The sequence below is a fragment of the Struthio camelus genome, chromosome 11 (assembly GCF_040807025.1).
Source record: "Struthio camelus isolate bStrCam1 chromosome 11, bStrCam1.hap1, whole genome shotgun sequence".
NCBI lineage: Eukaryota > Metazoa > Chordata > Aves > Struthioniformes > Struthionidae > Struthio > Struthio camelus.
This window is the reverse complement of record NC_090952.1, coordinates 13,551,241-13,577,017: the sequence shown is the minus strand read 5'-3', so window position 1 is coordinate 13,577,017 and position 25,777 is coordinate 13,551,241. Positions and strand designations below refer to the sequence as shown.

The 25,777-nt window shown below is 37.7% G+C and overlaps 2 protein-coding genes across 5 annotated transcripts in view; both read left to right on the top strand.

Moving 5' to 3' along the window:
- Positions 1-25,533, top strand: part of MTM1 (myotubularin 1) — a 47,890-nt gene extending 22,357 nt beyond the window's left edge. For 2 of the 4 annotated variants that reach the window (XM_068957575.1, XM_068957574.1), the window contains 9 exons: positions 7,213-7,296; positions 8,633-8,782; positions 10,506-10,694; positions 13,931-14,116; positions 15,009-15,215; positions 19,147-19,239; positions 20,101-20,214; positions 20,551-20,727; positions 23,138-25,533. In XM_068957575.1, the coding sequence (XP_068813676.1) occupies positions 7,213-7,296; positions 8,633-8,782; positions 10,506-10,694; positions 13,931-14,116; positions 15,009-15,215; positions 19,147-19,239; positions 20,101-20,214; positions 20,551-20,727; positions 23,138-23,302 (1,365 nt within the window). In that variant the 3' untranslated portion in view covers positions 23,303-25,533. Of the gene's footprint in view, positions 1-7,212; positions 7,297-8,632; positions 8,783-10,505; positions 10,695-13,930; positions 14,117-15,008; positions 15,216-19,146; positions 19,240-20,100; positions 20,215-20,550; positions 20,728-23,134 lie in introns of all 4 variants that reach the window. The other 2 variants (XM_068957573.1, XM_068957576.1) reach the window with 1 other exon arrangement.
- Positions 25,534-25,659: 126 nt separating this feature from the next.
- Positions 25,660-25,777, top strand: part of MTMR1 (myotubularin related protein 1) — a 40,479-nt gene continuing 40,361 nt past the window's right edge. The window contains exon 1 of the mRNA XM_068957572.1: positions 25,660-25,709. The gene's annotated coding sequence lies outside the window, so the exon portion shown is untranslated. The remainder of the gene's footprint in view (positions 25,710-25,777) is intronic.

The window sequence follows — 25,777 nt, the reverse complement described above, 5'->3', positions numbered from 1 at the left end:
TGATCCTGCCAAAGATGAGTGTTTCTGACTGGTCATTCATTCTTGCCTCAGTGCTCCCTGCAGGAGTTTCTGAAGGTGCACAGTGAACCACACATGGGACTGAAGTGGCCTAAAGCTAAGCAAGGGGAAAAAATGCTTTAACCTGGGTCATTTCCTCAGCCTTATTAGCCCAGCGTGTGGTGGGGTTGGGGCTTATGGACACTTTTTGCTGATGGAAATGAATGGGCAAGGAAGATGAGACTGCCTCTTCCGGTGGCTAGGTTACAGCGTGGCTTCACAGGTGGCATACGACAGCATCTGGGCTGTGCATGGCTGTCTTCTCCCTTGAACATATGCTAACGCTTTGTGGCTGGGCAGCCAGTTTGATCAGGGTGATGTTGTTTAAAGATTGAGCTGTGGCCTCACAAGAGAGCTGAGTGAAGATGGGAGGTCTCTGTTACTAAAATGCTGAGGACTTGCTTTTCTCTGTTCTCTCTCTCTCTCTCTCTCTCTCTCTCATTGCCTTTCAGCCTTGTGGTTGTTTCTTCCTCTTATGTCAGACTGACAGTTGTATAATCACAAAGTAAGCCAATGCAGCTCACTAATCCAGCACAAAATATTGTCATCTTGAGTTAGTCTTATGCTGTTTTTAGTAATTTGAGTAGACTTGGTTTGAAATCAATGTGCATCAAAACCATTGTGTGTGTGTGTGGGGGGGGGCAATGGGGGGATGTGCAACAGGGAACAGACAGAAGAGAAAGGGAAGAGGCATCCCGTTTTTAGCAGTGTTAAGCTGGTAATTTTGGTCAGACTACCTTGTGGAACTGCACCCTTGCTAGCTGGTTCGGCAGCACTGGTGCTTATGCAACTGCAGTGGCAAGGTGGTACAGCACAGCAAGGGTTTCAGCTGACTGTAGCTGCTGTGGAACTTTACCCTTAGAGTTGATCCCAAACAATAATTTTTTTTTAGGGATGCCTTGCTGCTTTTCATGTTTATCTCGTTCTCAGACAAATGGGAGATGAATACATCCTGAAATAATATTTCTGAATGGGATGTATTGTTTCTTTTTTTTTTTTCCCCCAAGAGTTTTATCCATCGCTTTCCCAATACCTAGTGTTTGAGAGCCTATAAGAAATCCCAAGTTTGTTGTCCCTTCTCCTCAGCTCTCAACACTGCTTTGTGCTTGCTTCTGTGAGCTTGTTCTTGGCTCTCATCAGTTTGTTTAGGTCAGGTTCACATCTCCCAGAATCACTAATATCATGTAAAATCTGGTAGCTCATCTGACAGCTTAGTTCATATGACACAAACAGCTGCTATCCTCAGCCCTCTTTTGCATTTGCAAGTTTGAGCTAGTTGGAAGAAAATCTTTGCTGTAACAGTGTAAGAACTTAAAAGTTTAGTAGCCCTACAAAAGATGAGATATATTTAGCTTCTCTAGTCTAGTTTCGGCACAGCAGCTGCTTTACTTCCTGATCTTGAAATGACATTTTTATAAGATTATTCACCACCATAATACCTGCACGATATGTGTTTGTTTCTAGCTGTGGTAGCTCTATGGGAATGCCAGGGTAGATGAGATATGGTAACCGTACTGTCTGGCTGGTAACCATGCTGTCTGACTTCCACTTTTCCCACTTCTTGTTTAGGCAGTTATTCTGAGGATTTAAAATGCCTGTGAATTAGATTATGCCAGTGTTGCTTTTGGGTTTGCAAAGATGATTTTGACAGCAGTGAAGCCCGGGCATAGGTGCCCCTCTGAAGGAGCACTTGATTTCACAAAAACCGTCCTTGACTTGAAGCTTTATTCTGAATGACTTTATCAGTCTCAGCACAATAATTGTGGAAGGTTGCCATGTTCGGAAATGATCAGATGTTAATTATGTAAATATTACAATGTCTGATCATAGTTTTCAGACAAGCAGATAGGACATTCCTAACTGGCTCAGTTGTAGTAATAGCATATTAAAGCCAAGGATAATGACAACTTTATTTTTAAGCACTTACACTGGGGAAATGACAGCTTTTTCACTGAGTAAAAGCGTAGCGATTTATAGTGTGTAAGAAACATTCTCCAGTAAGAAATGGAGAAACAATTGGCTCTGTTTGCCAGTGCTTTTTAACACTTGTTTCGCTGTTTTTTTCCTCTTGTATAAAGATTGGTAAAATATTTACTACATTGTATGTATTATGAATAAATAGAACTTGTGCTTATGTAATAGAATTCTACAAATAGAGTAAAAATATAACTGCTTGTAAATACACTGCTTGCCACACCGTACTGTCAAATCACAACTGCTCTTTCCTTTATCTCACAGAAATATTGTGTTGCAAGCAGCCAGCACATCTCATGTTAATTTTTGTGTGCAAAATGGTGGCGATAAAGTTGAATGTTAAAGGCAAGCACTTAATCTGTGGGAGGACTGAAAAAGAGACTGTGGTGAAATTTTGGGTTAGCACCTGCACGGAAGTGAACGGAATTATTTGCACAGTAAAGCATAAAGTAGTTTATCAAAAATGTTAAAAGCTTGAAGGCTTTTCTGAAGTGCGGTTTCTTCTGCTTCTTAGCCTATGGACCTGTAGTGAAACTGCTGCTTTCATTCTATGCACAGGCAATGGACTTCTGCAAAGTCTTAACTGATTTTATAAGTTTTATTTGTTTCTGCCACTTACAAGCATTGAAAAGTCATAAGCTTTACACCCCAGAAGTTTTCTAAGGGGTAATTTACTATGCTTTCTTATTTCTTGAATATTTTCCTTAATTCTCCCCACATCTCATGGCAGCGGAAATAAAAAAAAAAAAAATTAAAACCAGTTTTGAATTAGAGCTGATATTTGGGGTTTCTGAAATGCCTTGAATTTATCAAGATGTTTTTCCAAATTGGCACTGGTTGTCATGCTTTCTAATGCTATAATTTGGAGAGGTATAGTATTTTTGTGTTTTTTCGAAGAAGACTCATTTTGACCTACTGAAATTGAAGGTGGTAATTTTTTTTTTTTCTTCCTGTGGAACAGGGAATTAAAGGATGGACACAATTCATATCAGTTCAGATACACCTGTTCAGAATAGCTAGTATATGGACAGAAGTACTTCTGAAATTAAAAAGACCAGTGACTGGACATAAATTCTTTAACCAACAGTTAGTATAGAAATATCATGTAAAAATAGCATGACTTTTGAAGACAGAAAATTGGATGTGAGTAGATAGGGTTAGGTAAATACTTTATCTGTATTCAGCATGATTGAATCCTGAACTGGTGGGATAAGAGAAGATGGTTCTGTCAGCATAATAATACACAAAAATCTTTCCCTAACATTGCAAGACATTACGTTGTGTTTGAGCTGCTTGGGAGAAGTGTTGCCTTGTTTTAAAGAGGCTGTCCTGTGTTGCAAGCATCTGGTTGCATAGCAGTCAAACACTTAGTCTTCAATTGGAGCACAGTAGGAGTTCATAGACTTCAGACTTGCAGAACTGATCGTCGTATGTAGGACAGCTATGCTCAGTATCATTGGAAGTGATGGCAGACCATCCTGCTTCGAACTCAGGATGTGAGATAAAACCAACCAACAAGCGTAACTTACGGTGGATCTAAGTTTTAGTCAAACGGTATGGCTTTTAACTTGCTGATTTCTGTGCTGTGAGAAGAGGGATGCTGGCTCAGGCTGGCTACCTGAAACTAGTTTATTGAGCAGGTAGTCTGTACTGAACTCCATGCTGCTGCTGGGACTTTGTCAGTATCTAAGCAAACTAACCTAGAGCTGGCTTAGGTATGCCTATGCAAACCAGTATGTTTTTTCAGTGCATGCTCAGAGTTTGAAAAAGCCTGATACCTCTTACTTCAGTGCAGCATGGTTCTAAACCTGAATGTCTGCATGTGGTTAGAAATTTGAAAAGAGTAAACCTACCTCTGTCTAATTTGGACACATCTAATGAGGCTACAGTTGATTAATTCCTGGGAAAATAGGTTGAGCAGCAGGAGCTGTGGAATTGTGCTTTTTATTGGAGAGGCAGAAGAACTACGAGGGGAGAGAGGAATGGAATTGTGTGGAGGGAAGTTAAATTGTGGAGCCATTAGAATGGAGGCTAGGATGGAGGCTCAAAGTATTTAAAGTATTGTTTAGGAAGATGGATGATTTAGCAGGGACGTGCCAGAGATTTGGAGGGAAGGAAAGGTAAATGTCAAGAAGGTATGGAGCAGAATTGGCCAAGCTTTTATTATACTTTGGCATTTGAAAGGCTTGTCTGTGTTGATGACGATGCATTAAGAAGTCAGCAGGGGGATTGCCTCTTTGTAGAGGCATGAACAGGGCCTGTAGCTGGCCCTGTAGTTTGCTTCTGACCACCTCCTTCCCTCCACGCCCTGGAGGATATACTAAATGTCTGTAGGACAGTTAAGCGACTTTCCTGTTTCCATCCAGCTAAAGGGGGGTGTGTGTGTATGAAGGGAATTAATAGGAAGGAGCCTGTGCAGACACAAGACTAAACCATGAGTTTTTTACTGAAGAATCTTAAGCTCTCAGCTCTTCTGTCAGGTGATAATGAAAATGCATACAGAATGCGTTTTAAACGGTATACTTCTTTTCAGTTTGCTTGTTGCACTGTAAAATTGCGTTCAGACGATGTGCACTGTAACTTGAAAGCCTCAATAATGCTAAGTGCTAAGTTAAAGCATACAGATGCATAAATAACCAATGTTTAATCTGTGGGCTTGGAAAACTTAGGATACAAATAGAAATGTGGTTCATTAGTGAGGATGTGCAGTTTACCTGCCCTATAACAAACCCCTTTGAGTTTTAATATGTATTTGTTGCATCAATATGTTCTAATAATCTAATAACTGTGGATGCTGTGGTTCTGGAAGTTTTTGTAGCAAGTGTAGTAAAGTTGCTGTAGTTAAGTGCCTTTGAAAGCAAGGTCTAAGTGAAACATGCCCTGCATAGTAGGGCAGTGTTTTCCTAAAAAGGATTCTGCCCATCACTTCCATGGGCATAATAAGATTAACTGTGGTTTGTAGAAGGTGAAAACAAAATAAATTTTTCCATCTGATCTTATTGTGGGTTATTTTGCTGGTGAAATGTTTCTCTGGTTTGGAGCAGCACCTTCTTGATTTTTTTTATCTGCAAAATCTCTTCTAATTAACAGCTGTCACAGTGCAACTGTGTATTTTACTTATAGGGGATTAGGCTGAGTAATTTAAGTGTCCACAAGGAAATTTCCATTAAGTAACAACTTAAACAACACACTCTTGCCTTTGAGACATCTTTTAAGATCTGTTAGGATTCCAGTGTTCCTGTTTACTCCTGTTTTAAGATTTCTTTTTCTCTTCGTCTCTTTGATTCCTTAGTGAATTCTTAGCATAGTTGCTATCTGGGATATGGCAAATTCCTGGGGGTGGGGCGGTGGGGGGTTGCATGTAGCTATGTATTAGAAGTTCAGCAAATGAGTGGCATCTACTGCTTTAGATTCCTGGTTTGCTGTATTCTATTATTTTTGCAGTCTTTCTGTTTAACGTCTGATACTTGCATCCATTTAAAAATGAAATGTTTTTGCTGATATGGTTGATGTCCACCTCCTTCCCTTTCCTTTTTTCCCTCTCTCTCTTCACCCGACTTGATTGCAGTCTGCTTGATTGGAAGAGTTTGTCATGTTTAGTTACTCTGAAAGCCTGGTGCTTTAAAAAGGGATGGGGAGTCAGAAGACATAACCAGAGAATGCTTTGTTTACTTTGCAGATTTGCCAATAAACGTACTTGCTATTGAGTGCTGGGATTTAACTTAAAATTCTGTTTTCCAGGTCTAATAGGATAAAGTATCTTGTGTGCAGTAACTTCAAACGAGCATCTGTTAAAGAAAAATATTTTTTAAAAAAAACCTTTTTAAGGGGGTGGGGGGGGGGATTGTTTTGTATTTTGATCAAAACTGCTTACCAGTTAAACCAGCCTAACATTAGCGTAGCCAAAGTTGCCTTAAGGCTTTGGGTACTGCTTTCATTAGATGATCTGCTAAGGAAACCTCTGTCTGTTAAGGAAACCTCTGTCTGTCTGGACCTTTGGTGCATTTATGAAGCATTGCTTTACCTTTATAGATGTAATCACTTTACCTTAGAATGATTTTTTTTTTTTTTTGGCTTCCCAAGTTTCCTGCATTCCTTTTTCTTGTATGGTATGGTTAGCTCAGGTCCATGCCTGATGTAGATTTAGGGTGTTCAGTTTATCCTTGTTTCTTTTTAATGTCTTTGAGTATCAAGAAGACTTTCAGCTTTACTGCTGCAAAAGAGCTGTGATGGACTGTTGAATGCTTTCTGTTCTGATCACTGCTATGCAGTTAGCTCAGGACAACAAATTCTTTTTTTTTTAATTTTTGAGGAACTTTGTTTTATGCTCCAGCTGATATCTGAAGAATTCATATACCGCCAACATCAATTTTCTCAACGAGGAAGATTCTTAAAATAAACGTTATTTGTGCTTTCGTGATAAGCTATAAAAACAACCAAGCAAAGAAAGGGTGAGTTGTATAATATGGCCCACTAGAAATTGGTTAAAAAGAGAAGTAGAGCCAGACTGAACATACGAGAAAACTTATACAGAATCCTCCCCCAGGATTCCTATGGGATATAAATAAGTCTCAAGACTAGACAACAAAACAAGAGAAGTAGATAGTGTAACCTATCAACATCATATTCTGTTTTACTTTCATTGACAATTTTCTAACCTTCACAGTTTTGCAGTAAACCAGATTTCTGTTAGTGAGAATAAACTGGACAGGGGATGCAGAAAGAAGGCTCCTTCTAATGACAATGAATAGCAGTTAAAACTTTTAGTTTCAATTTAGCATCGAATATTTTACGTAATATTAGGGAGCTATACCTACTGAAGAACTATTGGTGAGGAGACACTTGCTTGGGGAGGAAATGAAATATGGAGAATAAACTGATACAAACCATTTAAAAACACTTCAGCCTCCTGACAACCTCCACAACAGTTTAAGCTTTCTAACTTTCGTGTTTTTATCACTGTATTTTAAAAGTTGACACACTTTCAATATTTGACTATCATATCTGTATTTATTATGTTTTGTTCTTTTTACGCTCTTCTTTATCGCGTTTGAATGGGCTAGAATGGGGTTGGCATGAAAGAATCGGTCCTGTTTTGTGGCAGCTATTAGGACGCCATCGGTGGTGAGCCCTCATGTTTTGCTGGAGTGTGGTGTAATAAGTTCCTTTTACATCCTCTAGCCTTTTTTTGCTTTTGCAAATGAAGAAAAGTTTTCCGAAAATGGATGGATGGTGTACAATCCAATGTGCGAATACAGGAGACAAGTAAGTTATTAAAGTTACAGTTGCATGGTGCTTTCATATCTGAAAACTTAAAGGCATTATAGTTCAAATATTTCACTTAGCTCATCTGTGGAGAGAGCTGATAACTGGAGAAGATAGAAAGGCAAGATTTAAGAAAAAGTAAGGTAAAAAAGAACAAAAACCTGGAACCTTTAAGTTAGGAAATGAGAATGTCACAGGAAGTTAGTCTTCTTCTCTTTGACAGAAGTTATGAATAATACCTCTTAGTTCTAGTTTAGTTTAGTTTAATTAATAATACCTTTGACTGTGCTGCTGTTAAGCAGGGGAGGGGGAAGAATGTGACAAATACATAATTGAAATATCCTAAATATAAAGTTGATACGGTCCCATTCTCCTAGAAGTAAACAAACAAAAAAGCTTACTCTATGAACAACTATTTAAAGTGTTGTTCCTGTGTCTGTCAGTCTTCTACCTTGCTCTTGAGGTGGTTGTGGAAATGTCAGTGAAAGAGGATGATGTACTTAATGTCCTACAATTATTTTAGCTTTAAGTACTATGTTTTAAATATTTAGATAATATTAAAAAATATTTTTAAAATAGTGTTTATATGGCAAACAATAAGAACTTCCTTGAGTTATTTTCCTTCATAATTTTTAATGGACTTGAGTGTATCCAAACTTATGTGGTCTGTTTAGTTCAAGGTTTAGGGGCCCGACAATCCCACAAAAAGCAAATACACCCGCACAAACCCCACTATATATGTGTGTGGAGAGCTTATCAGTCTTTCTCAATTTCTTGGCTGCTGTTTGTGAAATATCTTCCTGAGCTACAACTAAGTCCTTTCCCCCCCCCCCCCCCCCCAAGTGAGAAAGCTGCCTCGAATCTGGTCTTAAAATCAGGGTAGCATCAGGCTACGGGGAAGAAAGGTTGAGACCAGACTACTACTCCCTTTCTTTCAGGACTATCTCGTTAATCTTTTTTTTTTTTCCTGAAGGCAAAATGGAAAGTTGATGCTTTGAGGGAGGAGGGGAGAACAATTTTTTTAGCTCGGTCTGAGGGTTGAAGAAATATCTATTAGTTTCAGCAGTGTTTCTAAACTTGCTGAGAGAATAGAATTGTGTGTAAGAGAACGTATGCTAGCTATGCAGGTAAGACTGCGGTGTCTGTGCGTGCTGTTTTGTGTGGTCTTGTAATCTGTTTTTCTTCTATTGCTTTGAATCATCTTTACTGTAGCTAGTCAGGTTAAATTGGTGGGTTGTTGCCACCATGTGGCCATAATATCATGTAAAATTCAAGAACAGGGTTGTTACGTTTCTACAGCCAAAAATGCATTGAAAAACTTTGTGTTGCATTTTAGGGACTGCCCAATGAACGATGGCGAGTAACTTTCATTAATGAACATTATGGACTCTGTGACACGTATCCATCGCTCTTAGTAGTGCCATATAACGCAACAGATGACGACCTCAAGAAAGTTGCTGCCTTTAGATCCCGAAATAGAATCCCGGTGAGTATTATGTACAGCAAATGTTATTACTATGTGATTAGTTTTAAGCGTGCATGCAAACAACGCTTTGCTGAACACAACACAGAACGCTTTTATTGGGTTTGGTTACAACAACATAGTTCCGACTGGCTGACCTTTTCACCGCTCGACGCTAGTATGAGGACCAAGCCTCGCTGTTTTCCCCCACAACAGTTACCCCTTCCAGCTCTGATTCTAACTTTCCTTTTCTAGTAACAACTGCCAGCATTGCAGATTCCCCTTTCTTAGTGGAGTATGAGCTTTAGGCTGTCATCTGTGCTAGTTTGTTGACTTAACTATTATTCCCACGGTCAGTACTAAAAGAAAACCTCCTGTGTAGTGTCTGCACTGAAATTCTTGGGTTTTTTTTTTAGCTCTGTGAAATTTTAAATACTGTTGAGTTTAAGATAAACCCTTGTAACTTAATTTGGGTATGTTCCTGTAGCTAGAATTCTTTGAGATAATGGTATTGTTATATAGCAGCTCTGGAAATAAACTCTTCATAGCACTGTATAAAATATTAATTTCTAATGCAATACAATCTGTTTTAACTAACCAATTTTAACTTGGCAAGCTTGAAAGAGGTGGTTGTTTCTTAGCCAACGTCAGGAAGCTGCCTTGAATCTCACTTTCAAACAAATTTGAAACTCGAGATGATAAATATTTTCTAGATTGTATTTACCGACAAGGTAGGATTATTATGCATTGACTACATACACACACGTGCACACACACACTTTTTATCATCTGGGCATATCTTCTATATCATCTCTAAATATATGGCAGGGTTTTTATTCTGCTTGTACAGTAAGAATCAGTTCCTTGGTGGTGATAATTTTATTCTTGTCAAGAAATAACCAGTCATTCACCCTCATACAAACTGACAGCTGTGGCTTATAGATGCACAGCCAAGGATTGTGTTTCAATAGTGAATACTTGTTGAAGATTTTTCTGAAGTCTGACACTATGTCACCTTGTAATCTACAATTTTGTCAGTCACTGAGAATCTTAAGGGTTCTCTTTCTTAAGAGTTTATCAGGATAAAACTGGAAATTTTGCCTACTTTTTGAGACTCTTCTTTGCAATTTATTGTGCTTTAATCTGTTCTCTGGGCAGCTCACTGAGTCATGTTGTGGTAAGTCCCCTCTGGCTCATAAAAACAAAAAAGACAGCATGCGCTCTGTTCCACTACCTGCTCTATGTTAAGAGGGCTGGGAAACAAATGGCATTTGAAAGTGGGAAAGAGAGATTCGGGCTGCTGCGGAAAAGTTCAATTTTATTTCCTTATCCAAAAAAGGGTAAAGTTGTTCTTGTACAGTCAGAGCATCTTAGTTACAACTCCTAAGATCCGTTCGTTCTTCCGAGTTGTTTTGTAGTTTTGGCAGGCATTGCTGTGTTTATTTCGAGCTTGCTTTTTCAGAATTACTTGTAGAACCTAAGACTTACAGAAAATATTAAAATACTTTGGACCATGCGTGCACATACAACTTCAGTGAGAGTGAGACATATAAGAGAGTGAACCCTTTTTAAGGTATTAGTAAGTTTTATGAGACTAAATGGGAAGCTGTTGAGATGTCTAGGAATACTTTTGAAGAAATAAAATCTGTGTTAACTTCCATAGTAACTAGTTTAAAGAATGTAAATTTAAACTTTAACATATGGCTTTCAGCAAACATTCTTGCTAATCTTTTTGGCATGTAACTAGGTTTTGTCATGGATTCATCCAGAGAATCAAGCTGTTATTATGCGCTGCAGTCAGCCCCTTGTTGGAATGAGCGGCAAACGGAATAAAGATGATGAAAAATATCTTGATATCATCAGGGAAGCTAATGGGCAAATATCAAAACTGACCATCTATGATGCTAGGCCCAATGTCAATGCAGTGGCCAACAAGGTAAGCAGATGTTTAGTAGCCTTGTTTGTAAAGGGGAGGAAGAAGCCTTAAAGTTTGAAGTTTGGACTGTGAAGAGATTTCTAGAAACAGTAGTAATCTTACCATAGATATATACATACTTGATTATATATTTATATCTGCATAATCGAGCACTGAGGCTGCAGGCTATAAAAAGATGCGAGTGCCTAAAGCGGGTCACAGGCAGAGCTTAGGAGCGTGTGTGGATTTCCCAACACCTTTTACCCCATCCACTGTATACTAAGTGTAGATCTCGGCATGTCACCAAAATCCAATATGGCTATACTCCTCACTCTTTTTCATCCAAGTGAGGTAACCGTAGGCTGAGCTATAGAGCATGTCCCTGTGTTGGAATGACACAGCGCCTCAGTACAAGCCCAAACTCTCCTTTGTATTTGGGCAGATTCTGTTCTGGAAATGCTACGTGTGTAAAGCCATGTCGGCTGGTAGGCATCCTTAGTTTGGTTCTTCCTGAATGTTACGTGAACCATTTCAGACCTGACCAGGTCTGAGAGAGACCTGGTTGAGAGAAAATGTTAAGTTAGTTTGTTGGGCTTGCACTCTGAGGAGCAGTATGGGTAGAATCTTGGATATCTAGATATGTTTTTTCCTAGGAGCCTGTGGTTGGTAAGTACAGTCACAGAACAGATATTTAATCTGACAGACTAACCATATCTGTACCAATCCGCAATGAAAGCGTGAATGGGATCAAAAGAAGTGGTATCCCTGTGCCTTTCCCTGCACACCCTCTACCCCATGAGGCCTGGTTTGTTCATGCATGCTCGCATAATGCCAGTGTCAGCGTTGGATTCGCCATAAAGCACAGCAGATGTGGATGTGCCACACGTTTATATAAAAAGCCTAATTCGGGAGAGGACATGAAGGACACAATTTTAATGCTCTCTTCATATTAAAACATACCAACTTCTCTCTCTCTCTCTAGAATAGTCCCTTATCCACTGAACTTTAGGCACAAAGTGAACGTACTCTTCTGCACTTACTGTTCAACTTGTCTCTGTGCAGCAAAGAGCACGCGAGTTATGAGCTCAGGAAGGTGTGCGCTCTTAGTGGTATGCACGTGCCTATCTAGGGGAGATTTCTAGGAGTTTCCAGCATGAATACTTTTTTGGCACAAAATGAACACTAATTTAGTGTCCTCTTCAATGTTTGTACTGAAAGAGATATATGAAATGGTAAAACTTGTTTGCCTCCAGGAGGCTTATAGGAAACAAATGTTTGCTTGTTTCAGAATTCAAGGGAGACAATGGTCTTAGTTTTGCTTTTTCTAACTTAAACAGTTGTCTATAACTTTACGGTCCTCTCTGTAATACAGAATACAGTTTAAGCAAGAAATGCAGCTTTTCTAAGCTCTGAAAGAATGGCTAGATTTTAAAGTATATTATACAAACAGCCCCTGAGATAATCTGATGTATTGCAATGTTTCTATTTTAGTTGTATTTATTTCCTTTTACTCTGCAAGCTACGTTACCCTCTGCACACCTAATTTGTATGAGTGAACAAAGCATTTTATCTTCGTAACAGCCATATAATCCTTCTGTCGTTTATCTTGTGGAAGGAATGTTGATTCTTACATTAGGTTAATTTTTCCCCCCCTCTGATTTTAAAGATGATGGTCAGACTTTATGCATAGTTACTTTTTATTGAAGGTTTTTGTACGGTTTTCAGCTTTTTGAAATGGCCTATGTATTTCACCCAATCGTTTTATTTAATTTTTGATAGATCTGAATGAAGACGTTCACTCTCAGCAACAGCAGCAGTAGGGTGCATTTCTGGGCCTGAGGGACAGTGACTTTTACAGTGCAAGCTAATGCTGATCAAAATGGGGAAAAGTTGCAGAATTGTGCAGTGATTGTGTAGCTGGTAGCCTGTGGTGGCTTATAAAGACAGTAATTATTTATCGCAATCCAGGGACTGGCATGCTTTTGCTTTCTGTAGAAAATGCTGTGATTTTGCAGCTATTTTGAGAAAAGCTCATCGGTGTTACTTTGTCCTAAAGTATGCGTGTTCTTGTCTTCCCCTTAAGACCAGGCACATCCTTTACTCTGCTTTCTGTTTTGGTGGTAGTGAATTTTTTGAGAGAGCAGCAATAGAATAGACTTTTTGTTGCTTTTTTTATGTTAATTTCTTAACAGTACAGACCTGGTCTTCAATAAATATTGATGTTAGCAAGTTTAAAGTAAACTTTTTGTTGCCAGTTTTACTTAGCTTTAAAAATCTTTAATTCTATCCCTAAGAATTAAGTTAAATTCTTAACCTAAGGTCATTTTTACTTGGCAAAATGTTTCATCCTTTTAGCTATTAAATAATTCAATTTTATCACTAAATAACTAGGCAGTTTAAACATAAGAAGGAAAAGGATTTTTGATAGCAAGTCTGCATTGGTAAACCTGAGATTTGCTCTCTTTTGAATTAATGGTATAGAGATATAAACAATTCCTTTTGCCTAGATTTCTGTCTAATTGTTGTAGAAACAAAGAAATGACCAATTGTATTTCCCCAAAACGGTGATCTAGGATGTTAAGAGTAACTGGTGGTTTGTGTGGTGCCCTTTGTTTTAATTTGTTTGCTTTAATTGCTGCCTGGGCAGCAAGGGACTACTTTTGTATTCGGAATAAGGAGCTTGGTAGGAAAACCTTGGTAGGAAAAACAGGCAGAAATTTAGAAAGAATGTAGACAACATAATGTCAGTTGGTCAAGGAAAAACTGTTTACCACCATAGATGCCCAAAACTAATGGGGAAGGTACAAATGTCTTTTTATTCTCAAAGTAGTCAGAGGCCTGACCGATGTGCTGCCAGCTTGCTATCACTTACCTGACTAGTTCAATCGTATTCCAAGGCCTTGAGGCCCAATAGTACGTACAACCCTTTTCTTAGTATTGATTCAAAATTTCGTTTGCCTTCTTAGTGTTACTCTTGAGGTTTTGAAAAGAAGTAGACTAGCTGGAACAGCTTGAATGACTTTCTGCCATCTCCTGTGCTTAATGTACTTTGTTCTTTTGGACAAAACAAAGTCCCTAAGTACTTGTTTTCGTCCAGCATTTGCAACTCCAAAACTTGTTTCCAAGACCAACACTTTAAACAAGCAACTGTAATTACAGTTGGGTGATACAAAAAGTTTTCAACCCCTTCTAGCTCTGAAGTGCTACTACAACAGTGTATATATCACTAAAGTTAATTTCAGGTCTCTTGTTCTTAGGCAACTGGTGGAGGATATGAAAGTGAAGATGCATATCCCAATGCAGAACTCTTCTTCTTGGACATTCATAATATTCATGTCATGCGGGAATCTTTAAAGAAGTTGAAGGACATTGTTTATCCTAATGTGGAAGAATCACACTGGTTGTCTAGTTTGGAATCAACCCATTGGTTAGAACATATAAAGGTAATTTTTTGTTTCTTTGAAATAACGTTTATCCAAATCTAACATATCAGACTTGCTTGCTTTATTGGATTTTGAGATAGTTGTGAAAATATCACATGATGTGGAATACCTCTTAATACTTGGACTGCAAAACTAGTGTTACTGAGTGTTAGCACCCAATGTACTTCTTATGCCAACTAGTCTTGGAGTATCTTAAGAGATATGCATATATTATGCAATAATATGTGGGAGACTTGTATTTTGCGGAATCAGTTGTTACAATTGGTAGCATTTATGTGAATTTGGAAATTTGCTCTTGTAAATTTATTTGTAAATTTTAACTTGTACTACAAGTAAAATATATATTTAAACCATAGTTCAGCAGTGTTTTACTAGTTCATGTTTAAACCTTTTTCCTCAAATATAGCTATGCAAAAGTGTTAGAGTATTAGTTAATAAATCCTACTTAGTGTCCATTTTAAGTTAATATTTGTAAAATAAGCATATTAAAAGGCTGCTAGTTCCTTTTTCTAACAGCTGAGATGTTTTAGCAATGTAGTTCAAAGAAAGGAACTGTGAAAGAAATAGAGTTTTTAGAGAGTATTTTCTACGGTAAATCCTGTCTGTCTTTGAAAAAGAAGCTTATATTCCTCAGTTTATCAAGGTTACTGTTTTCTGTCCCATTTTTTTTAAGAATTTGCTCTGAAATGAATTAGATCTTACTAAGGGATCAGAGTACCAATCTGCTTCCTCCATTTTTATTGATGAAATTACTTTCTCTCTTAGAAAATTCTTTTCCATTTAATTACATCATGCTCTTTGGGTCTTTTAATTGAAGGACTAAAATCAATTCATTTTCGTTAGAATGATAACACTAATCTTCTGTTGTTTGATGTCTGTTTCTCTTTGTTAGCTTGTCTTGACAGGAGCTATTCAAGTGGCAGACAAGGTATCCTCAGGAAGGAGCTCTGTGTTAGTTCACTGTAGTGACGGTTGGGACCGGACAGCACAGCTAACGTCACTGGCCATGCTGATGCTAGACAGCTACTACAGAACAATTGAAGGTTTTGAAGTTCTGGTGCAAAAGGAGTGGATAAGCTTTGGACACAAGTTTGCATCGGTAAGAGTTTTGGAACGTGATTGCAAGGACTGTGCGACATTAACATTCTAAGAAGTTTTGAATGTTAAATTACTCATTCCATTAAGGTTTGATTCTTTTCATTGTTTTGGATTTTCTGATCCAAAACATTTTGAGGAAAGTCTGAGCAGAGCTTTGTTTTGGGCCTTTTTGGTAAACACTTTTTTGCTTTATTTCCGTTTCAAACAAAAACCCTCACGAAACTCCCCGAATTTTAATTGAGTGTGTCCATTTTACCCTTTTGGAAGTACAAAATGGCTAGTGTTACCATGGTTATTGAGCAAAGAAAGTGAGAAGGCAAAAAAATAATGGTAGCCCCTCAACTTTTCACATAAAGGCTCACATAGGTTCAGATAGGTTCAGGACACAAGGCATAGGTTTTTTTTTTTTCTGCATTTGATGCTATTTTGAATGCCACAAGAGGCAGATGAATGAATCTGAGCAATGTTTTCTGAGTGATATTTTGAATGTTTCCTCATTAAATGTTCTAGGATTTGTCATAATAACTATCAGTGGGCAGTCATTGATAGTGCTCGGTCTAGTTCTGTTCAGTCTTTTTCTAAATGCTTAGAAGGTTAAATGAAAATTGTCTGTAGCAAGTTCTTATTATGCTACCTATATATCATGCAAGTGTAGCAAAGTGACACTTTTGTGTCAGGAAAATTTACAGAGTCTGTCTCAGTGGAACTTCTCTTAGAATTGGCAGCTAACCATTTGATATGTTAATTTGTATAAAACTGACCCTTCTGAAAGACGACTTTGGACAAAGAGCTGTCAGCCTCCTTAGGTTGATTGATGTCTTTAGAGACTGACCAGATCAGGTAAATTAATTCCTGTCAGAATATTCTTTTAGATTAGTTTCTGCAACAGCAGTTGAGATATTTGAATTGGGATATGTATGTTTTGTTCTTAGGGATTTTGTCGTGTCTTCAGTGATAAACCTACCCTTTCTCTAAGTATTTTAGTGCTACCCTCTTCCAGTAGTTTGTGTTCCTTCCTGCTTTGAGGTGCAAAGTGTAAAGGGGTAGAATGAGTTCTAAGTAGGAGGAAAAAAGGATCAATAGTGAAAGGAGTTGATATCAGCTGCTCGTCTATCTTTGGGGTTTTCTGGGATTTTTGTTCAACCGAAAGAAGTTAGCGTGCACCAATTGAGAATCACCTTTGAATTTTTGTTCACCCCCTTCTGCTGGGTGACAATAACATCTTTTCCGAGGATCAGCCCTCAAGCAGCTATTCCAATGGGTGAAGCAGGCAATCTAAATGAGGGCTAGTGAGGCAGGTTGGCTTTCTAGGGAGCGTGTGCTGTGATATGTAGACATAAAGCGTAAATTGGGAGTTTTACAGTGGTGGTGTTTGTTAATGCTGAACCTGGTAACCCTCAGTTAAGAAGTTTCCACACCTTCAGTGGAAGTTATTTGTACAGAAGACTGTCCCTAGTAGAGTATTCTAAAGATACTACTTAGTATTGCTAAAATCGGAAAGATAGGCAATCTGATAAAATCAGGAAGTGGAAAGCATACCTATGTGTGTATTTCATGCCCTATTTTACATTTATAAAAGCATCTCAGTCATTCATAAGTTCACCTGGAGGTGTACTCAGCCTCATTCACTTTGCCATTCCACGTTTATAGGCTGCAGCAGTCTTTGATCTGATGTTCTAGAGTTGCTTTGAAGCTCGCAAGATTTGCGTTTTGATTATGTGAATGGTGTCCACTGTAGTCCAGTTTTCTGTGTACTTAGTCTTCTGGTAGCGATGTTTATATACCCTTTGAAGTATTATGTCTTGGTATAGCAGCAGGAAAACATCAGCCTGCCTTTTTATTCTCATTGTGTTTTATCTTGTTTTAAAAACGTTACATTTATGCAGATAAAATTAGATTGCGTCACTAGGACACTTGTAGCCTAGTGATCGTGTTATGATTTGACACTAAGCTTAGATCTGTGTCCTTAACCATTATGAGTAAACTTGAATCGTTTAGAATTCTTTTTATTAAACCATGAATTTTAGTTCAAGTTGTCAAAGCTGTTTTTTCTCTCTGTGTTGTTTTTCTCCTATTAGCGAGGTAGGGCTTTTAGACCCCGTTCAGGTGACTAGCTCAGTCCACGGGTTCATCTAATAATGTAGCAGCTATAAGAGCGATTTCATTAAGTTGCCTTTGCTTCCCCTCTTTGTTCTCCCCCCCACCCCTCATTTGCTCTTTGAAGTAGAACTCTTCAGAAATGGCTGAAGCCGTTCTCCTTTAGCCATGTGCTGGGTTTTTTTTTGGTACTGTATATGTTGGGATGATAGGTTGCTTAGCCTCTAGTGAGGCTGCTTCTTTTCTGGAGTGTTCTTAGAGGGAGAGCGGATAATACAAGCATGAAAACAAGAGCATACATGCTCTATTTATGTTTGGCAATTTGCTAGAACTGGGCACTTCAGTGCAGTTAGCATTTGCAAAAACTCATCTCTCTTGAAACTTTGTTATGCCCTCCCTCAAGTGGGAAGTTACAGAAGAGCAGGGTGTTCCTCAGATTGTCTGTGTTAGAACAAGCTGACTCGCAGAAGCTTCATATTTTCAGGTTGCCGGAGCTGCAATATAGGATGTTCTATTAAAAAATAAGTAGTAGATCTTGACCGCTTACTCTTCACTGTCAGTATTCTCTGTCTAATGAAGCTCATAATTAGTTTTGTTGCAGAAAAGAATTCCATACCCCATCTTTTCTGTGTATAGTGAACTATCTGGATGATGGAGGAGCTTGCTATGTGGATTGTCATTGTTCTAATGATGAATTCTAATCTAAGAAATATTAGAGAGATTTCCATATGTAAATGGGAAGATACTCAGGTGTGTACAAATCCTTAACAAGATCCTAAAACTGCTGACCACAGTGAAGGTAGAAAGACTTTCACTCCTCAGGGAACCCCTGTAGGACTGCTGGCAAGCATTACTTTAAACCATGAAAATTGGAGAGCAAGGAAGCCAGTTTGTATTGCCTATAGCAATAATCTGATAATTTGCTACTGTTGACTGAATTTAGATACAATCCTTTGCCTTCTTCAGTTAGTTTCCTGTATTTTAAATTATCTTACAAATCACTGTATGTTACAGAGAAGGGCACTAGTTTTATCATTTTTCACGTCTATAAGATTTTTAAGCCCACTGTCTCACAGACAGAGAGACAACATCTTAATTCAACATACATGCTCTTCCTTTGACTCCTCCAGACAAGTATATTCAAGCAGAATTGCAGGAGTTAGTAGAATCCTCCCCACCCCCTGTCACATCTCTTACATGCTTTCAGCTATCAAACATGAAAAGGAAGCAAACAGCTTTTACCAACCCTACCTTTGTGGGGGAAAATTCCTTTGATTGTTACTCCTCAGAGTAACACAGCTGACCCCAGCTTTCTTCTAGAATGTGCATTAATTTTCTGTCAAAAATACAAAAATTTCTTTGAACTCAAGTCACATGCATTGTCTACCTCAGAGTGAATCTTCAGGTTTAAGTGTGCAGGGAAGAGAGGAGCATCCACCTGGATAGTTTAGTGATCTGGGTTTTCTAGTGGCTTAAATTACCCAAGGTGAAGTGTATGACTTTTAGCTTTTGATAGATGGATTATGTCAATATAACTCAAAATGTATCTTTACTTTCAGTGTAATGGATGCTTAAATGCTTGTTTAACTAGCCCCTTTTCATAATGGGCCCAGTTACCACCTTGGGCTTTTTCCTGAACATCTTTGGGATAGTTTTGCCATAATAGTTCTGTGCATCTGAATCTCTTCTGATTGGTGTGAAAACTAATTTTGAAACCGGAAATTTGGATAGCTCTGCTACAGAAGCATTAATACTTTAGTGTAAAATAAGAAACAGTGTCTATTGGCCATAAAATAGACTATTTTGAGTAACGAGGCTTTATTGCTACATTTCAGAGAATAGGCCATGGTGATAAAAATCATGCTGATGCAGACAGATCGCCCATCTTTCTCCAGTATATTGACTGTGTGTGGCAGATGTCTAAACAGGTAGGTTATATTGTTCTTCAGAACGTAATGCTGTTAGGGGTTTACTGGACTTAAAACCTAGATCGCTAAAAATTGTGTATTGCAAGAGGAGAGCATACCTGTCTTTTTGCTCTGACACTATAGTCACATTTTCTTTTTAAGTATACCATCCTTCACTATCTCTAAAAGTGGTATGTGAGGCTTAGTCATGTTGCTTAATAAACTATCAGCCATGCATGAGAGGATGGATATGTCCTAAATACGTGCTTCTCTAACACTTTTAGAGGTGTGACCCAGCAGAATGTCTTTGCAGGAATTGTGACTGATGAGCTTATTGGGGTCTGTTTCATTTCACCATTTAGCAAAGCTGTTTCTTGAAGTACAAAGACAAGTTCTGTTTTGTCAAAGCTTGAAAAGGAAGCTTGGGAGCTGTTGAGTGCTAGGAGTTAAACGTTTTGTTTTCAGTAAGTAACGAGAGTAGCAAACCTAGTACTTTTGGGGCCTAGAATTAGGAACTAAACCCTTATCTTCCTGTATGGCATTGCAGTATTAAGAGTGCAATCTACATATGTTGTTAGGGGAAATGTTCTGGCTGACTAATACCAACGGAACTGTAACCACTGAGTTTTGCTTTGGGGTGGAAGGGGGAGTTTAAAGATATAATTTTTGAGGGGGTAGAAATTCTTGTCAATAACTAGTTTGAGGCAATTGAACACTATGATATCTGAAGGTTTACTCTGTTATAAAGTACATATAAAATATGATCTTAAAACTCATTTTTTTAGATGCATCTAGGCTTCTAAATGCCTTTTTTAGCCCCTTAACCAGGGCATGTACATCTCTGTTTCTACAATGTAAAGAAAACTTGTCTTTTTGTGCTAGTTTCCTACAGCCTTTGAATTCAATGAGCAGTTCTTGATTACAATCCTGGATCACTTGTACAGCTGCCGGTTTGGTACTTTCTTGTACAACAGTGAATCTGTTAGAGAAAAAGAGGTCAGTCAAACTGATTGTTTAATTGCATTGCTGTCTTGACTCTAGATGATTACAGAAAGCTTCAGTTACATTCCTTGTGCCACAGTGTTTTTGAACTGTCTTTTTCCTGGTTGTGGGGTAGTTGAACAGTAACTTGTTTGGTTTTGGTAGCTTAAAGACTCTGCAATCACTAAAACACTCTTCAAGAACTATTTTTGGAATATTTCTAATACAGTAACTTATTATGCGTCTATTTGAATCAGAGGTCTATTATTTTCAGAATGTAACCCTGGCTTCTGTGATAGACTTGCTAATTCAGTGTGAATGTTTACAGTTTGTGTTTCATTTTCATTTTAGAAAGTGACTGAGAAAACATTGTCATTGTGGTCTTTGATAAACAGTGAAAAATCTAAATTCACCAATCCTTTTTATACTAAAGAGCTAAATCGAGCACTCTATCCAGTAGCCAGTATGCGTCACCTAGAACTTTGGGTCAATTATTACATCAGATGGAACCCAAGAATTCGGCAACAAGTAAGTGAACCATCTAAAATGTATGAAAGGCTTTTAGACTTTGGAAATAGGATTATATTTCATGAGTGTAACTTGTAGGTTAATACCTGTAATCTGTTTGGATTTCTTAATATATTTGTGAGGATAGGAGAGAAATGTGAAAATGATTATTTGGTCCCATTCTCTGACATCGCCCAACTCTTTTCCAGAACATTGAGCTTATTTCACTGCTTAGTATGAAGTCATCTTTGAGAACTGCTCCGGGGGAGGGGAGGGGCATTTTTAAGAGCATTTAATGATACGAAAAGATGAATAACAATGCTGAGAAATAGTTTACTGATCACTGGAGAGTTAGTATTGGCATCACAAGCACACTTGTCACATTTGCCTAATATGTCTCCTTTTTCCAGGATAATGTAAAAAATCTTTTACAAGTTAGGATGATCTGTGCAGTGTTCTTAGGATAACTGAGAATGCCATTTGTATTGGTAGCTTATGGCAAGGTGTTTTTTTTTTTTTTGCTAGAACTTGGACCTGAATTGTTTACACAGAGTAAGCACTGGATGAATTCTCTTCTTAATAAGACAAGTGGATAAGATTGGAAACCCAGGGCAGCTTTTATCAAATAAATAGTTCAGTTTTGTGCATTTTAATTTTTAATTGATATACGGGCACTTGTTTTTTTTTTTTTTTGTTACAAACTTGCTAAAAATCTAGGCAGCGTAGCATGTAAAGATACAGCATACAAAGACTTATTTATCCTTCTTAATAAGTTGTAGAGTTCTGAGTAGGAGAAGAAGAAAGAGGAGCAATTTCCTTGACAGAAACGGTGTTCACAGTCCAGGCCCTGGAATGAATTGGGAGTTACCAAGCAATGCAGTTCCTTTTCTGTAGTTGCTCTCCTGCAATGTTTACAGAGCTCTAGAGGCTGGAAGAAATCCAGACAGTATACTCTATTTTCTTACAAGTATGTTGCCAGTTTTAATTTGAAGTTCTCATTTTAAAGCTTTTGTTGCTTGATGTGAAAGATGGTGGCATTTTGCAAGAGGTGAAACCAAAGATTTCTTTTAGAAGGTGAAGGATTGTAGGGCATGCAGATTAGTTGTAAAACTGCTTTAAAATGCTCTTTGCCATTTTTCAGGACAGGTGTTTGCCAGTAGAAGCTTCCATTTAGAAATGCAAATCCATGTGACAGTCTTCTGTTGCTTCTGCCAAATTTGGGTCCTTTGTTTTTCCACCATTTTTATACATAAAAAATTCAGTGAGATTTCTTCTGTTGCACATAAGTGAAGATGAAGCATTATGTTTTTAAGTGACTAAATAGGCTGACCCATGGCCTGAAACAACTTTTTGGGATGGACCTTACTTAGTGTCATTACTTAGAAGCATGTTGGGCGTCAGACTTGGACTAAGGAAGAATCTGGTCTGTTACTTGCAACCTCATTAACCTTACATCTCCAGTTATCTTACTACATTCAATCATTGAAGCAGCTGTAGAAGTTGGATCCATATTCGTTGCCTGCCTTAGCTGAGGCTCATATTGAAAGGTGTGCCTAAAAGGCATTGGTTTACCTGTTTTTTGGACTGGTAGAGGGTTTAAGTTTGCTGCTGAAACTGTACTGCTGATAAAATTAAGCTACAAGCACTTCTGTGTGAAACAGCAGCAGCTCCTTGAGAGAGAGAAAACAGCTGACGGTAACTTAAGGCTCTGTATCTGTCTGGGACACTTGTAACGTTTCTTCTCCATTCTGTCTATCTGTGAAAAGAAATCTAAGTTGAATAGAAATAGTTAAGCTGCTCTTGATGTGAATAATCTTCTGAAAGCTACAGCATTGACTTCTTTTAAAGACATTCAAGTTTACTTGTGGATTTCACTAATAAAAAGTATTGCATTTGATTTATTTATACATAGTTGCAAAGTCGCTATTGAAATCTGAAACACCATCAGTACCGGAAGTTATTTAATCTGAAGGCATAGATTTTATCTTAGTCTGATCAGCGTAGCTAAAATCACCAGTCCGGCTAAACTGTTTTTAGAGAGAAGGTGAGGCATCTAACCTCTAGAATTTAATCTGCTCATAAGAAGAGAAAAGCTGAAGACTAGGTGTTCATACCTATTTTGAACAGGATACTAGGTAATAAGAAAACAATCTGTATGCTTCAGGAACAAGTCGTGCTGGTGGATTGATTTTTTTTTTTTTTTTTTTGAGGAAGGAAGAACTATTTTATGTGAAGCAAGCTTTTTTTTGGATCACAAAAATTTGACACAGAGGGCTCAAATATAATGCTCTTGCATTGTAGAAATAGATATTTCTATTTGGCTACCCCTTGTTAGATATGTCAGAAATAGCAAGTATGGGATGGAACCCTAACTGTATGGAAGTAGCTAGACTAAAATGATAAAAGACTAATTTGGGTCTCTTTCTAGCAGCCAAATCCAGTGGAGCAGCGTTACATGGAGCTCCTTGCATTACGTGATGATTATATGAGGAGACTTGAAGAACTACAGATCACAAATAATTCTAAAATACCCAATTCATCAGCCTCATCAGCATCTTCCTCGCAAATGATGTCCCAAGTACAAACACATTTTTGAAGAAAATGTTGGCTTCTTTCTACAGTGTAATAGCAAGAGAGGTGATTAACAAGGAGGCGTAGTATAAAGACAAATGTTTTAATGCCTTACATTGGATTGTGACATTGGATTGTGTCCTAACACAAAATATTTTAGACTGCCTTCATTTAAGGAGGACTTAAAAACACACAAAACCAACTCTTTAAATATGTGCCTTTCGGAACCTGTGGATTGGGAATGTTAATAACCAACTTCTAGTTATGGAGTGCTTAGACTTATTTTGGAAAGTCTGGTACAATTAAAATGAAATTGATTTATTGTTTTTTCTAAGAATGCTTTAGTTTATGACACTTAGGTCATATTCCTGTAAGGAAATTCATGCTTGATCTTACATGTTGTGAATAAACATGCTAATGTCAATAGGAATATTCACATTGTGTAAAATTAGGTATGTGTGTAATCCTTTTAGGAATAAGACTGTGGCCTTGAGACAAAAATAATTTATATCTTAAGATTTCAAACGGAAGTGTTGAAATGTTCTAGTTACCTGAGGATCCCAATTTCTGTTTTAAATGAAAACGTGGAAGGAATTTCTCTATACTTCTAAGTAAACAGTTCAGATTGCTCAGTAGGTATCAATCCAAGAAAAATCTAATTTTTATTTTTTAAACATGCAGATTGAACTGGATTCTGAGAAGTCATATTTTGGTTAACTGCTGAGCCTTACAGTATACTACAGATTATCAGTGTTGGCTGTATTGGTTCTGTGGATTCTTACAGAATAAGAATGGTTTCCTAAAAAAGCTTATATAATTTAAAAAAGACCCACAGGGACGTTGCTTAAATATCCAACAAGAGCAATTGTCTTAAAGCTTGTGTATGGCTTCTAAAACTAAATGTGCCTATTTAGAGCAGCTTTTATACCAAAGTAGGCAAAAATTCTCGGTTACAAATACTGTTAAACTTATAAATATATAGCTTACTGTTTAATGTATATTTAGCTTTGGTTAATGAATTTATTCTTAAGTATTTAAAGGGACTTCAGTATACAGGATTTGCATATAGTATGTGCACTTACATTGAATCTTTCAGTGAATTCTGGCTTGAAGCCTTCATTTCAGAGGCTTCTTGTAAACCTTTCTAATTTGCTCCTTTCAGGTATTTTTAATAGTTGCAAGCACTTATGACTGCACAAACCTTGCTACTTGATATGTAATTAATGTTTTGCATATTCTCAGAATTTTAATGATATTCAGGCAATCCAGGAAATCTTGCCATTCAGAATATGTAGAGGACTCTAATATTGTTATTTTAAAGGAAAGGTTTTGATGCTTGAGGCTTCGATCATTGTAAATTATTGTACATGTGAGTTTTGATCTGCAAAATATAATAGGATTATGTATAAATTTAAGTTTTGTGCAAGTGTATATATAATATAGTTTATTAGAAATTCTCCAGGTTTATGAAGTGTAAATATTTTGCTTATGAAACTAAATTTAAAGCTATAGTTCCATAAAGTAAGTCAAAGTTTAGAGGACACCTGAATATTTTTAGAAACAGTATTTTTTCAAAGAAATAGATTTACCACCTCTTTAATTCAGTATATACACTGAATTGCACTATTTTTTCAGGGACGTTCAGAAGATACTGCGTGTGTGTTTTCTAAATGCACATGACTTATACACACTTATTTTTGTCCTCTAAATCTCGTTCTCCCTTGGATGTTTTTCAGTGTTTCCAAAGTAACAGCATTTAATCTTGTAATCCCAAAATCTTGGTATGTTAAATGGGATGCGTTGCATCTGATGAAGAATGATACTCAATTGATAATGGTAAACTTTAACTTTACTACGTTTTGAAAACGGCATACTCTGGTATATTTGCCTTCCACTTGCTTCTGGCCTATAAAAAGGAAAAAAAAAAGCTAATTTTATTGAAATATTTGAAGTTTCTGTATCTCAGTTGAGTGCACTGATGTCATCTCTGAGCAGTATGGAGGAGTGCAGAAAATCTAACAGTTTTTACTGTGTAAATGCTACCTGATAGCCCATTGCATTTGTGAAAGTGTAACATTTGAAAGGATTTTTTTTTCCCCACTTCATTGCCTATATACTGTTCTTCATATTACCGGTTCAGCTGAATTTCATTCTTTGAAAATCTAACATAGCTATGTGTGCGCTTGGATTTTTTCAAGTCAATGAATAAAATATTTGTTTTAATCCTATTAAAAATTGTGATATTAATTAGAAAAATGCTGGTGTTCTTTCTGGGAAGTGCTGCCTGTGCAGTTACTGTGACTGCTGGCGTACAGGGGTCACCGGTGGTAGGAAGCTGTCCCCGCTCGCCGCGGCGGGGCCGGTACCGGGCCCCCCCGCCCCAGCCCCCTTCACAGCCGCGGTCGGGTGCGCTGCGCGTAGCCGGTAACTCGGTAAGGGCAGTTATTCCTGTTGTAGCAGAGCGTAAAAACTGGAAGGCGTTTGAGGGGGTGAAGGAGAA